The sequence below is a fragment of the Cryptomeria japonica genome, chromosome 7, assembly GCF_030272615.1.
Source record: "Cryptomeria japonica chromosome 7, Sugi_1.0, whole genome shotgun sequence".
Lineage (NCBI taxonomy): Eukaryota > Viridiplantae > Streptophyta > Pinopsida > Cupressales > Cupressaceae > Cryptomeria > Cryptomeria japonica.
The window spans coordinates 493,812,951-493,828,492 of record NC_081411.1 but is presented as its reverse complement, the minus strand read 5'-3'; the positions used below and the strand labels follow the sequence as shown (position 1 = coordinate 493,828,492).

Sequence of the window (15,542 nt, the reverse complement as noted above, 5' to 3'; positions counted from 1 at the left end):
AATTTAATTAATTCCTAGAGCAATTTAAAGATTATTTGAGATTAATAATATCTCTTGTCAATTGAGTTAGAGATTGTTGTTTAAATTAATTTATTAAAATTAATGAAATAATAATGATTCTTTTGGAGAGTTATATTCCACATTTAATTAAATCTTGTATGCTTGATTTAGTTAATTAGATTAACTTAGTAGCAAGCTCTTTTAAATTTCTAGAATTCAAACATAGTTAAGACAAGACTTATTACAAAAAAATTTATTATAGCTTAATTAGTTTTATTAGGTTGTCAGAAAAAAAATTTGTTGTTCTGTTTTTTGCCAAAAATTTTGGGCACGGCAACTCATTTTTGGTGGATGATGAAGTTGTGGTCTTGGATGGAGCACCTTACAAGGTGACTTTATCCCATCGAGTTGTAGCATTGCATTTGGGGGTTTTAGATCATTAGATGATGAAGAAGATGGTCCAATGCCTTTTAAAACAACTTTAGCCCTTTAGGTGGAACCTTCAGGAGTTTTGTCCTTGATATTTATAGTAGACACATCATTGTCCATTGAAATATGATTGACTTTATAATCATAGGATGTGGTAGTATAATTGGCATTGTTATCTATCTCAAGATATTTTCCCTTATCATGTTTTGGGAATGGTTCCTTAAACATTACATGTTCCTCATTGGAAGTGTGACCATCAAATTCTATGTCGCCCTTGTCAATAACATCTTATATGATGTTATTCAATCTATAACAATTTCTAGTATTATGCCCCTTGCTCTTGTGGTATTCACAAAACTTGTCATCATTCTATTAGATTCTGCGAGAAGCGAGAATCAAGCTAGGATCCGATGTTGATTGTAGATCACATGCAAATCCCTCAGAAATGGATGATCAAAGATCAAAATAGCTGAATGAAGGTCAATTTGATATGAGAGAAAAATAGAGACAAAGAAGATAATTTTGAGAAGACTCTCACTGAACTATCACTGAACGAATGAAGGTGAGAGTATAGTGCTTATTATATAGAAAAATAATAGCATATACATCCAAGGGGTGCATTAAATCCTATTCCCCATAAAAGGTGGGAGGTTTTACCTACTTGGTAAATGCCAAAACATGTGGCATGACCTCTGTTGGAACCCTAAATTTTGGCAAAATTTAGGGTCTCCTAAATGAGATAATTTAGTGAACACCCCAAAAAATGCACCCATGAATCTTGATCCCAATGGACAATTTGACCTTGCAATTATTTTTACCACCCATAAATAAGTATGATCATCCATATTGAGCTTCCCAGAATCAAATTTGATACCTCTGTCAAATAGGGAAATTTAGGTGCATACTAGTCTGAGTCACAAAACTATTCCAAGTAGCCACTTTTGAGAGTTAATAACTTGGTCCATGTAAGTACTCATTCTAATCCAATTGTTCCACTCAATTTTCTATATGAAAATGAACTCATGTGTCAATTTTTAGAGACCTATGACCTCATTTGCTATTTTTCCCAAGTCAATTCCATTTGTGATTTATTCATTTTATTATTTACACATTGCAAAATCTACCAAAGTGGCTTTCTGTTGAAATTATTATTTCACACTTGGATTACAATTAGACTGAACCAATTGATCCACATAATTGTTTGTATCACAATAGACCACAGTGCAAGGTTCTGGAACCCTACCAATCCGTTTGATAATTTTCTTGAGCTTAAACCAAATACAATTTATGCATATCTAGAACTTGCATAAGGGTAAAATTGATTGTGGAGCCTACTTTGGAAATTAATATCTTTCACCTCAGAAGGAATTTATCAGAGTTGTCACTTGCATTGTAATCTCTGGTTATATGTCTACATGATTGCCAACTTTCGTGACCTCATGGTATGATTTGGATAGTTTTCAACATTGATTCTAGATACAAAAATCATGATTGGACACTTTTTACAAAATATCAGAGTGCACAATTTGATAATGTTTAATCAGTTCATGACCACAAATTTACTCTAAATTGTTCCTGTCACCTGTTCAAATGAATAATTTGGAAAAATAAGTCAGAGCAAGGTATGGAGTGTTTATTCAAGAAGAATGGCTTATTTGATCATCAGATAAGGTTAGTACTATTACAAGTTCATTAATGAAAGACATCTTCTTTATGAAAGTTGATAATTTAATATATTTGATATTATTAAAACTAAATGTTTACTATATGTGGGGATAAATGTGGCTCCCATAAGGGTAGAGCCCAACATATGGTTTTAAAATGGGATCAACTTTCATCTGTGCAAACCCATAATAGCTTGTTATTCAAACTCCAATAATAATATTTGAAATGGCCACATTATATGTTTGAAGAGGAATAACACTCAAGAGAAATCAAAATTTAAATCAATCAAAAATTATTTAAATTAATCATTATGGAGCATTATAAGAAATGATCTTATATATAAACTATATATGTGATGGTAAAATGAAAAACCATTAAGTTGGTTAATATGAGCCAAAGTGGTGGACCCCACAAAGAGAAGAGTTTTCTCAATTGTGTTATCGAAAAAACAAGGCTAATTTGTATAACAAAAAATAGCTTATCTAAAATGGTATGTTACAACGAAATAGTGTTGCAGATCTTGATTAACACAATCAAAAATATTGGTGGGCCTCCAAGGTTCCAACAACCTCCAAGCAAATACAATTAATAGGTGTAAGACCAAATTTCATGAAGAAGATATATTAGTGAAAGATGAATATACTTTCATAAAGAGATTTTGATAAGTGAAAAAAACATAGCTGCTAAGTAAAAGTGTTTCATTTAAAGAAGGTAAAAGTGTGAAGATTAAGTGGGTGTTAACTTACAAATAAAATTATATGAGAGAACAATCAACCAAGGATAATTAATGAAAACCTTTCAGAAAACTTTTTCACATTTAAAAGGTAATTATTTATCCATTTGCATATTGAAGAGGAATTGATATATGCTAAGTTGAAGTATTATTACACCAATAGAGTAATTAATTTTACAAAGGAAAAAATGCAGTTAGATGTATTTTTATGAATTATTTCATTAAAAGGTAAAACAGACATGGTATGATAGGCTATAACCTCATAGTATGCTACAACTCCACAATATGCACAAAATAAATGTGTTGGAATGGTTTGAAAGGTTTTAATTTATTTTTTTTAAACATAACATAGGAAACCATCATATTGTGATCAAATCTACTCATTAATGAAGATGAATTTTTCAAAATGGTTTTCTTGGTTAGTTTCTCCTCAGAACCATCTTTCCAGAACATTTTGAAATTCTTAATTTCGTTAAGAAATGAAAAAGTTATGGACATTCTATCAAAACTAGTTTTCAGCAAAAACAAATTATCAAATAATAATTTGATAAAACCTCTCAATTGAAGTTGGACAAAAATATTAAAGATGGAAGAGGTAATAGTTTTCAAAGATTTGAGAAGGATAGAATTATTCTACCCAAAGTATTTTCTTCAACATTTTACAAGACTTGAAGGGAAATGATAATGAATCATCTTTAATTAGTTTGACAAGTTAAGTAAATATAAAAATTGAATATGGGAAGGTGAAATCTTTACGATAAATTACCCTAACGAAAGAATGAAGATGAGTAAAGTGTTTTCACTTAGGGTTGGATGACTCTATATGGAAAGTATAAATATTTTAGGGAAATCTTATAAAGCTAAAATGAAGTGGGAATAATAACTTAATTGGTGAAAAGATGGGTGAAGTATTTTCACTTGATTATGAAAGGGAAGAATTATTTTGAGAAAAATAAAATCATTTCAAAGAGTTTTACATGGTGAATGTTATAAAGTGTATTATGATACTTTGTTAGCATCCACATAAAATCAGGTCAGAAAAGATTATTTGACTGTAAGGTGAAAAATAAGTAAAACATTTTTACTTGATTGATGAGAAGTAGGTAAAGTGTTCAATCAAGGAAATATTTTATCAATGACCAAGAAGAGTATGATAATTCATAGTGGACACTTTTAAATATTTTTTTCCATACGAAATGCATTATGGTATTTTCTCATTTTTAATACCCGCAGTTTGTGCAAGGAAGGATTATTTTTCAAGTGAAAATTATTACGAGAAGTTGCCAGTGAAGGAGAGTTATCATAACTATCTTCAAGAAATACAAAGGGATTAAAATTTAAATATTTTTAACCTATTGAAGATGGTTAATCAAATGAAATATTGCATCACTCAAAGTGAAGGGTCATAACCCTAAAATTGTAGTGTAAATTAACAAAGGTGGTAATTAATATATTTTAGGGCAACATGACTTTGTTTTGTTTTGTTTTTCGATAAAAGTGGAATATTCCACTAAATTTTTATTAATTTTTTATTTTTATACACAGGATTCAAAGAGCATACTGGAGGAAAGAACCCTGGAAAGAAAACCTCCGGACACAACTCATAAAATAAACCTATAAAACTATCATAACAATTTATACAATCTGCCGCATTCAAAATGCAGTCACCTATAAGCTCCACATTACATAGAGGCCATATGGCACATAGCAAACCCATCAAATAATTTTCAAAAAGTAAACTCCTCTGTTGCTAATAATGGGGAAGACAGATGATTTCAAAGCCCTGTTCCACACTCGTGAACTAAAATCTTTCTTCTATCTTTTGCTCTGTAATTCCTTTACTATATTGCAAAGCCAAGTGTCTTTATGACAAAGAATTCAAATACCATGTGCTAGAACCTTCCAATGGAGGAGAAGAAGGAGGCACCATCTGGATAGGCAAAACTGACACTGGCGAAGACCGAACAACATGCATTGATTCTAAGAGAAAGTGAATTCCTATAAATATATTAACATCTGCAGCCAAACAATCCGGTGATACAAGATCTAATAGAGCTACCATAGAAAACAACATATCATCATATGAGTTAGATATCAAACCATTCCTTAAAATTGAAAGAAGTTCCCCATGCCAACCAGAAGATAATAACTGAGAACAAGAAATAAAACAACCATACTCAAAATCACCAAATTCAAAATGGTAATTAGATAATGCATTATCCAAATCATCAGTAGTGTAGAAATGGGAGTTGAAATATGCATCAAAAATTGCCCTAACCATAGAAGAATCTAGCAGCACATCCATACAGATAGTGAGAAAAAGAGATGCAATATCAACAAGAGAACAACCTGAGCTTCCCGCCAGCCATCACTTTCCCAAAACCTTGCAAAAAGCCAGAGAAAAATCTAGAGAATAAACTTGAAACAAATTCCCAAGCTTTTCATCATCCAAAGCATAAGAGTCTTGGAAATCATAATGTTTGTGAGGCATCAAAATGCGGTAGCCCACTGATTCCATCAAAAAGATAATGCAAAGCCAAGAGAAAGCACAAAGTATAAAGAGCTCAAATGTCATAATAAGAGAGCAACACTACCACCAAAGGATGCCGCAATAAATATTTCCTCAAGCAAGCCCAAAAAGATACGTGCCAAAATGCAATGACAAGCCGCCACCTTTATAAAAAATGATGACAAAATCCACACGATGCTGAAAGTCATAAATAAAAAACATGCCAAGAAATAAACCAAGATATCCATACGAGCGAAATCTCCCATATGAAACGAGATAAAAAAAAAAAATGGCCACCACTTGGGAAGAAAGTAAATGATGCAATAAAACTGAAAGCAAGCCATCCAGACAGAGTATAGTCATCATGAGATGAACACATGAAATCCATGCAGTCATCAAAACAAGCAAATGCCATATGATAATAATGATAATCGCAGGGCAACTTTAAATCGTGCAGAACATAATTGCCCCTGCACACCACAAATCCCAGCTAATTTGCAATGAAGGCAAACCTGTACCGAGACTGAGATTACACAGTAATGCATTCATAATGAAACCTCATCATGTTGTTGCATGCCTAAATATAATCATCATGTGAGGTACAAGGTCAATCTGCTACAAATAAGATAGAATCAAACAAAAACAAAGTGAAAAAAAAATGTATAAGATGATAATAAGAGACTCCCACACACCACAAGTTCCAACCAAATGCGAGGAAGGAAAAAACTTGAACCCAACCCGAGATTACACACAGTAATGCAGACATAATGAAGTAATGACCAAAAAAACCAACACCACTACATTAAGCTACATGCCTGAATATAATCACCAGGCTAGGCACAAGGTCATGCTTCTACAAATGACCTAGAAACATTTAAACTGGATGAGGAGGTAAAGAACTAGAGGCCACCTCAACCAAGTTTTGGATATCTTCATCCAATGCTTTATTAGCCAGGAAGTCTGCCACCTTATTAGCTTCCCTAAAACAATGAACCATAGTGAAGGAATTAAACAAATCGAGTTGATCAAGGATCCTATCCAACCAATACTCTAAATGTCAGGAGTGGGATGAACAATTAGTGACCATGTAAAAAAATACTTGAGGATCACCTTCAATAACAACATCCAACAAATGTAACAAAAGAAGCAAATCAAGACCTATGGAAAGAGCATAAAGTTCAGCCACATTGTTAGTCCCATAGGCAATACATTGACATTGAGATTTTATGATACCAGCCTTGTCATCAGAGACCACAATACCAATGGAAGATTTTCTAGGATTACCATGAGATGCTCCATCAAATTTCAATTTAACCTTTGAAGCCGGAGGAGGCAACTAGACCACTTCCGCTCTATTTATTAAAGGACGCGGTTGAGAAATTGCCCCACTCAAAGGGAGTGATTGTAAAGATGCCCAATGATTGGTCACCCAATTATCCCATGGTGTGAAAGTATTATGGAGACTAGAACCTTTGTAGATGAATGCCAAGATAGTTTTAGAAATTGACTTCTCTATACAAAAGAGAACATCTTGCAGAGAGGAAGGGTGTTTCTTAAAAATCCTATTATTCCTCTCAAGCCAAATTTTCCAAATTAGAACAGAAGGAGCAATTATCCACATAAAAGCATAAAATGAGGATGGATATAACAGGGGCCAGCTCATAAAGTAAGATATAAGGTCCTTACTAAAAGCAGACCTTCAATTTAACTTATTAAAAAGCCAATTCCAACAATGATGAGCAAAGGGACAATGCAGGAAGAGATGATCCACTGACTCAAGGGACCCACCACACATGGCACAAGGAAAAACCACAATAATACCTAACCTATCTAACCTCATGCCAGTAAGAATTCTATCCTGAATAGCCAGCCAAGAAAACACCTCTACTGTGGGCAAATAGGCAGCATGCCAAAATAGCTTAAATGGCAGTTCATCCCTTTTAACATCTAAAGACAATTAATTATATCCTTCTTCGACCGAGTATTCCCCTAATTTTGAATAAGTCCAAATGAGCTCATCATCATTCTCAGAGAAGATTAATGGGCATTTCATAAGCTCATCCATAAATGCAAACTTAATATCTTGATCCAATGAAAGAGAATCAATTGACTTCCATCTTGCCACAGGAAAGGAGCCCGAGGAATCTACAAAAAAATAATCCACCACAAAATACCCCAAGAGGATTTAAGGATGGACATGAGGGGCAACCAATCCTTAAGACTAGAGAATATAGGGAAGCCATTCCATACTTCATCCCAAAACCTAGCCTTACGACCACTATGGATAAGCCAGGACAATCCTAGAAAAATGACAGATCTACACTCAACCATGAAATTCCAGATCACAGACCCTTTGGGAAGTGAAGAAACAGTAAAGATAGCCTCCCTAGAGAAATTATTCAGGTACTTTGTAGATAAAATAGATGCCCATTTGGAGGCAGGTTGCTTAAAAAGTTTCCAAACTAACTTAGCACCAAGAGCTAGATTTTGTTTACCTAGATCCTTAACCCCAACACCTCCTTTTTCCCTAGGAGAACAAGCCCTATCCTAAACCAACAAGGAGATCCTATTTTTCTTATTAACATTATCATTACATAAAAAATATCTTACAATTGATTGAAGAGCAACCACAAATTTTTTAGGAGCCTTCAAAATGGCTAACAGGTAGATAGGAATTACATTTAAAACTGCTCTAATAAGCACAATTTTACCGGAAAAAGTTAACCACTTGTGAGACCAAGAAAGAATCCTGGAGGAGATAACCCCTGAAACCCATTCCCAAAAATTATGCTTCTCTGAACCAGTATAAAACGGAAACCCCAAATACTTACAAGGAAATTGGCCCACATAGAAGCCCCAAAAGCGAGACAATCTAGTCTACACCAGAGGGGAAACATTAAGGAAGAAATTTTTTGATTTAGTTTGATTAACCTTTTGTCCAGAGAACAAAGAATAATCCAAAATGATCTTATTAATGATCTAAGCTTCCCCATGGTAGCTTTTCCAAACAACAATGTGTCATCCACAAATAAGCAATGAGTATGACTCATGGCCATATGAGGGATGAAAATCCCCTTCCACAAACCACTCTCCCTGGCACATGAAATTGCCCTACTAAAGGCTTCAACCAAAATTATAAACAAAAAGGGCAACAATGGATCCCCTTGCCTAAGTCCTCTAGATGAGGCAAAAAAATCACATGGAGAATCATTCAAGATTACTGAGAACCTAGCCATGCTAATACAAGCCTGAACCCATTTGACCCATTTAATTCCAAACCCAAATTTCTTGAGCACAATCAAGAGTGCCTGCCAATTTACCCTGTTGTAGGCCTTCATCATATCCAACTTGAGAATCATGGCTGGAATAGATAACTAAGAGATAGAATGAAGAATCTCATGGGCCACAATAGCCCCTTCTGCCATCTCCTTACCAGGGACAAAACCCCCCTGTTCACCCGAGATAATTTTAGGAATGAGCTTAGCAAGCCTTAATGAAATAGCCTTAGAAATAATTTTATATAAGGTGTTGCATAGCACAATAGGGAAAAAATCCATGAAAGACTTAGGATTCTAACATTTTGGAATAAGAGCAATTAAAGTTGAGTTAAGCTCTCTTAACATAGACCTATTACTCCTAGCTTCTTCTAAAACCAAACAAAGATCCTCCCCAAGAAAAGACCAGCATTTTTGAAAGAAGAGAGTAGTAAAACCATCAAGACAAGGAGGCTTATCAGGTGACATTGAGAAGACAACATCTTTTACTTCTTGAATGGAAAAAGGAGCCATGAGCATTGCATTATCCTCATCAGTTATAAGCTTAGGAATGGAAAAGGCAAAATTATCGTTAAAATAGATGACTCTTCAGAAAGAAAAGACATGAAAAATTGGACACCCTCAATAACAATCTCTGATTCTTCAATGAAAAACCCCCCATCAGAGTTTTGAATACAATAGATCCTACAACATTGCCATTTCATCTTGGTTGAAGTGTGGAAGAATTTGGTATTTGGATCCCCATCACTCAACCATAAATCTCTGGATTTTTGTTGCCAATAGATTTCTTCTCTTGAAAGGATCTCTTCTAACTAAGAATTCAAAGACTGATGCTTCTAAAAAGTAGCTGAATCCATGCCACCATTCATAACCCTAGCATTAAGAGCTTCAAGCTCTTCCTGAATCTTAACCTTCTCAGAAAAAATATTTTTGAAATGCAAAACATTCCATTTCTTGATTTCTTGCTTAAGATAAGAGATTTTTTTAGAAAACCAGAACATCCTAGTACCCTAAACATAAGGAGCTGCCGACCACCAGGATTATAAGAGAAAAGAAAAGGAAGGATCATGAAACCACATTGGTTCAAACTTAAAAGAAGTATGCCTAGGGGCTTTGTCATCAAACATGGATAACACAACCGAAAAATGATCTGAGCCAGCATAAGGAAAGACCGAGGCCACCACATCCACATTAGAGGAGATCCAATTGTCTGACACCAGAAAATAGTCAAGTCTCTCAGCAATATGTGAGAAATCCTTTCTCCTATTTTTCCAAGTAAATGGCCCATTCAAAGTTTTACAATCCACTAGATCATTATTTAGAATGAAAGCAAAGAAATCCTCCAAGATATGCTTATTAGGTAGAATTCCCCCACACTTCTCATCATCATAGGAGATGGCATTAAAGTCTCCTCCATAAACCACAAACTAGCCATGTAGGGGGGAAAGAGTGAGTGATAAGGAAGCCCAAAGATATTTCTTACCCCTAATTGACATTGGACCATAAACATTGAACAACTAGAGTCTAACATTCGAAACACAACTTCTGACCAAAGACAACATCCAGAAGGGAGTATAAGCAACCAATTTCAAACCAATAGTCAAATCCTTCCAAAGGAAGGCCAAACCCCCAAATGCCCCCGTCGAGGGGGATACACAAAAATTCCAAGGCTTCCATTTGGAAAACAACAAATCAGCACCTTGGCAACTTAACTTAGTTTCCTACAAAAGTAACACATCACACCTCATTAAATCCAACTGAGATTTAATGAGATGTCATTTGTTAGGGGCATTTAAGCCCCTAACATTCCAAGATGAAAACTTCATTGCCCTCAAGGGGAGGCATCCTCTCCCCTCTTCTTAAATAATAAATCAGCATTCTCCAGCTCAAGCTTCAAGCAACACTTAGAAGCCACAGACCGAGTGAATGGTGGACTAATTTTTTTTTTTTCTTACAAGACCTTGATTTTGGGCTCAAGAGTGTAGACTGAATGCCAACATCAATTTCTAACTATCTGTAAAAGGTCTTCGGCTTCCTACCCCTCTTCGCAGGAGAAGGAGATGGTAAAGTAGGGGATAAAGGAAACTAGACCAAGGGTTTATTAATCATAGGATCCAAGCCCACATTCTCAACTCCATCCTCGAATAAACCCAAAGCAACTTCAACATCCTAAATTTTATCAGACAGAATCTCAAAAGGATTGCCAGTTGGGGGAATAACCTGAGAAGAGTTTAAATTAACCAAATCCTAATCACTTGCATTAACTATTTTATCCATAGCATCTGAATTCAAAGTAATGTTATGATCAAAAACCACTTTCTGCACTTTAGAAATTAAATCATTGTTAGGAAGGAAAGATTCCATACAATTAGCCATCAAGCCAACATCTATCGGTGAATTGATGAGCGGGCCATCCTTCATAGCTGAAGGGAAACCTAGAATTGTTGCACCTTCCCCATCCTTCTGTAAAATTGAAGGGTTATCGCCATCAACTTGTAGAGGAGGGGGATTAGGTCGGCAAACCTCATCAACCTTAGAAGTGAGAGGAACAAATTTAGATTTTGAAGCATTATTCCCAAGCTGTGAGACCTTATCTACAAAAGATAAACCCCTAAGAGAAACAAAAAGGCCAACATCCATGGTTACAAAAGCCTTAGAAAACCACGCAGAATCACAGACAATACTCTGACACCAAATACCATCAATTGACTTCAAATTACAATTAGAAGGAATCACAGCAGATGAAGTAATCAAAACACAATTTTTAACCAAAAAAACCCCATCCTCGAAAACTGAATGTGAATGGATGAATTTCCCAAATGAATCCCCTATTTTTTGTAAAATATCTAAATCCAAAAATTCATAGGGAAGGCCAGGTAAAGAAAACCAAGTGGGTGTGATTTTAACAATATCTTGTGATACAGAAAAAAGAGGTTTCCAATATTCTACAAAAATTAAATTACGCCCTACCCACAAATATGATTTTTCCAAAGCCTTCTATTTAGCCTCCACAGAATCAAAAATAACAAGGAAAGTGTTTGCAGAGAGAACCTGAAAGTATAACGTGCCATACCAGAGAGAATGAATTTCATGATGGATCTTAGAAAGAAAAACATTATCTCCCCAAACCTGAATAAGAACTGCCAAGGAATGCAAATCCTGTGCTTTCTTATCAAATGGGGCATCGGCCATAGAAATACATGGCATTGGTGACCAAACCCTCTTTGGTGAGGAACCTTTCTCTAAAGGTTTATTCCCCATAATAGGGGCAACAAATTTTGGCCGAGCCACACGAGTAGGGTTTCTCCGAGGGCTATGGTGAAGATTTAACCGAGGATTTTTTCTAGACCCTCCAATCCTATAGGACTTGGCATGCCTTGAAAGATTCTATTGCGGCCCAAAGAAACCCTTCAAATATGAAGAATGTAGTCTTCCTGGATGCCCTCGACGCCACTCCGAAGGGACCCTTGATAACACATCCACCCAAATGCCATTCCAAAATACCCACTGCAGGACATGACTAGAGTGATTCTTGAAAATATCTCGAGGCGACAGAGGATCACAAAGAGCCTCCTCACCCCAGTGCCGCTTAACCTTAGAAACCCTAAAGTGTGAATTTTCGCCCATATTAGGACTACCCTTGAAAAAAAATTACATATGTGGAGCCTTTTGAATAGACTAATATATTATATTTTATGTTGAGTTGGAGTAAATTTTTTTGTCTTTCTTGCAACATGACTTTGTTATTAAGCATTGTAACGGTTTGAAAAAACTCCTTGAATATTATAAAAGGATAAATCAAAACCGAAGATAAGGATTTTAAGAGAAAATAGGGGATTTTAGAAGATAGAATATACTGGACAGATACTCTAGCCTCTGGCATACTATTGTACCATTTTGAAGTTTTAATATAATCACTCATTTTTCTTCTGCATATGTGTTGTGGATTATCTCTTTTTCTGTAGGCAGTTGTTTGTGATATTATCTAAAGGAGATAAGGTTATTTGTATTCTTACAGTGAAGTTTATGTTTCTATGTTATAAATTTGGATTAAAAAGGATCTACTTGCGGATTGTAATTGTTCCTTGTAGTTCTTCCTTGAATGGTCCTTTGAGGTTAAGGTTAAATTCATTCAAATGGTTTATGATATAAACATTTAGCAGATCTCATGAGAAATGGTAACTGATAGATTTACCAAAGCAGGTAGGTTTAAAAATTGTCTCACAAATCATACATTAAGTCCTAGAGAAATATAAGACTCTGTAGCCCAAATAACAAAGAAGGCACTGATCATCCATAAACCATAATTATCATTATATGAATGCACCTTTACATTAAAGCAATAGGGATTAGTTGAGTAAGAAGTATAGAGTTAGTTAGTAATAGTGTACATATATAGGAATTTCAAGCACAAAGATCGAATAGCTTCCATAACAACAATCTTGAACTCATCCGAAAGACATCTATTCCAAGAACCTTTGCCATTCTGAAATAGGGGTTAGTTAGATCAAAATAATCAATCTGCTATAAAAAGCATTAGTTATCAAAAGCCACTAGTGAATAGGTATACCCGCCTAGGTCTTGCAGAGCCTAAAGTGAGGGAGTTAGTAACCGAATAGGTTCACTCTATAAGTTGGCCAAGTCAATTGGAGGGTTTGATCATAGGAGTTGGCATTTCCTTAGAACCTATCCAATCTATTGATTTGAGATCCAATAGATTGGTGACTCTGCTGGGGAAGAATTATTAAGACTCTGTTGTGGGAGAGAACTCAAAAGAAAGAAATAACTTATGTCCTCTATGAAAGAGGTGTCAACTCTATAAAAAGGAAAATTAAATGAAAAAGAACAGTAGCATTCAGTATGTTTCAATATCCATATTTTTATGGAGAAGCATCTTCAGAAAAATATGCATAGTGGCAACCATAGCCACAAAGAGGCAGGAATATTCCAATAAGTTTTAAGCCATTGGATTTCAGTAACATCCCTGAGTATCCATATGAATTTCCCTATGAGCTGAAGATCTATATGTCGAGGATCCATGGAGATGAAAGGGAATCACCAATTGGGTATCTAAAATCAATTTTTTGGTTTATTGAGACCTTCAAAATCTACTCAGAAGAAATGATCATGAAATGGTTTGTGCTAACATTGGAGGATGTTGCAGAGCAGTCATTCAGATTGTTACCCCCACAAAATATCTCATCATGGGAAGAACTTGAATGGTGGTTCATGGAAGAATTCTACAGTGTAATCGAGGACAACACTTCAGCTGCTAGCCCTTCAATTGGTTCTCCATAGCAAAGTCAGATTCAATCGGATTATGATTGTGGCAATGCAATCTACAACATAAGAAGAAAGGAAGGTGAATCTATAGAAAAACTAATTGGCAGAATAATGGTGACTTATTTCCAAATGCCTAATAATATACAACTTAATTCAGCTATACTGGAGGAATTGATCATGAGAGAATGTGGGACTGACAGTTTGGAATCAGCATGTTCAATTTTTAAAGAATTAAATAAAAAACTACATGTTATGTATTAGAAGAGTAACATCAAAACAAGAGATGAACATGAAGATGAATGTACAGAAGAACTACTTGTCCCTTTTGAAGGCCCATCTGATGAAGAAGCAATGGATGATATTTTTAACTATGATTTAGAACTTGAGGAGATTATTGTTGATGGTGATGATACAAAATTATCTCCATGTGAAGAAATATACTTGTTTGACAGGGAACAAATGGTTGTTTCATCCATACTTGAAAACCATGAGGATATTTTGACAGGAACAAAAACTTGTATCAGTAACAAAGAGGAAGAAGAATGTGTATCATAGAAGTGCAATGAAGACGAAAGAGGTGCATCATGGACAATAGACAAAAGGTACATGTGCACCTAGAAATAGGCTCAAAATTTGTTCAAATCAGTGGTGTGAAGAAATGATAGAAGAAGGTTGTAGTTTGAAAAAGGCTTCACATGATGAGTTCCCTTACAAAGAGAACATATATGATGACGTACAGGTTAAAGGGACTTATAGATGTGAAGATAATTTTAAAATTTATACAAATCCTCTCTATGATGATACAAATAGCGATGATGAGATGATATACTGCCATAGTGTACCTGATAGAGACTTCTATATATTCCCAAATCCACTATATGAAGAAGAAGGATGTTCTAACAGTATGGAAAATATCATAGAGGAAAAGGAATTTCAAGAAGAAGGTAAATTAGATAAAGGTGTTCTGCGTGATCATCACATAGAAATAACCCCACCCAAGGGTAATTCCCAAAATGTTCATGGTGACAACAAAGCACATTATGGATCAGGGCTGAAGGAGGAAAGAAGTTGTTTTTTGAGGCCTGATGGTGATACTATTAAGACAATTTCACTTGAGGATAAAACAAAGGGGGAAGAACAATGCCAGCTAGATAGAATGAGACACCCCTATAAAATACGTATAGAACATAAACACTATAATTATTATTCAAGAAGAGCCCTTGAGTCTATAGTGAAATATGAGGAAAGCAATAGGGGAAGTCACAACATCGCACCAAATGCATGTAGAGATAGTATATCACCTTATAACAAAAAATTTAAGCACAGACTTAATTTCAAAATATGGAGTGTTGATAGTGTAATGAATAGGAATAATGCACTACATACAAGTGGTGTTTTCAGAATTGATATATTATCACATGATGAAATTTAGGTGTTTGATCCAGGAGTAAATTAGTACTCACTTATGGGGGCCTTGGGGCCACTGGATGCAATTTTAACATAATCTATAGAAGGGAGGTGATTGGCAATGGTCTACTCTACCAGAGAAAACTAGATTCTTGCTATGCCCACAAGGGGCATACATCCCTAGACAAAGCCACTGTTGGGGCTTCAAATTTCCAAATAATTTCAAGCACCCTACTATTAA

The 15,542-nt window shown here is 35.1% G+C and overlaps 1 protein-coding gene across 1 annotated transcript in view; it reads left to right on the top strand.

Moving 5' to 3' along the window:
- Positions 1–14,449, top strand: part of LOC131856828 (uncharacterized) — a 91,781-nt gene extending 77,332 nt beyond the window's left edge. Inside the window, exon 8 of the mRNA XM_059208766.1 lies at positions 14,156–14,449. Coding sequence (XP_059064749.1) covers positions 14,156–14,449 — 294 coding nt within the window. The remainder of the gene's footprint in view (positions 1–14,155) is intronic.
- Positions 14,450–15,542: the final 1,093 nt, after the last annotated feature.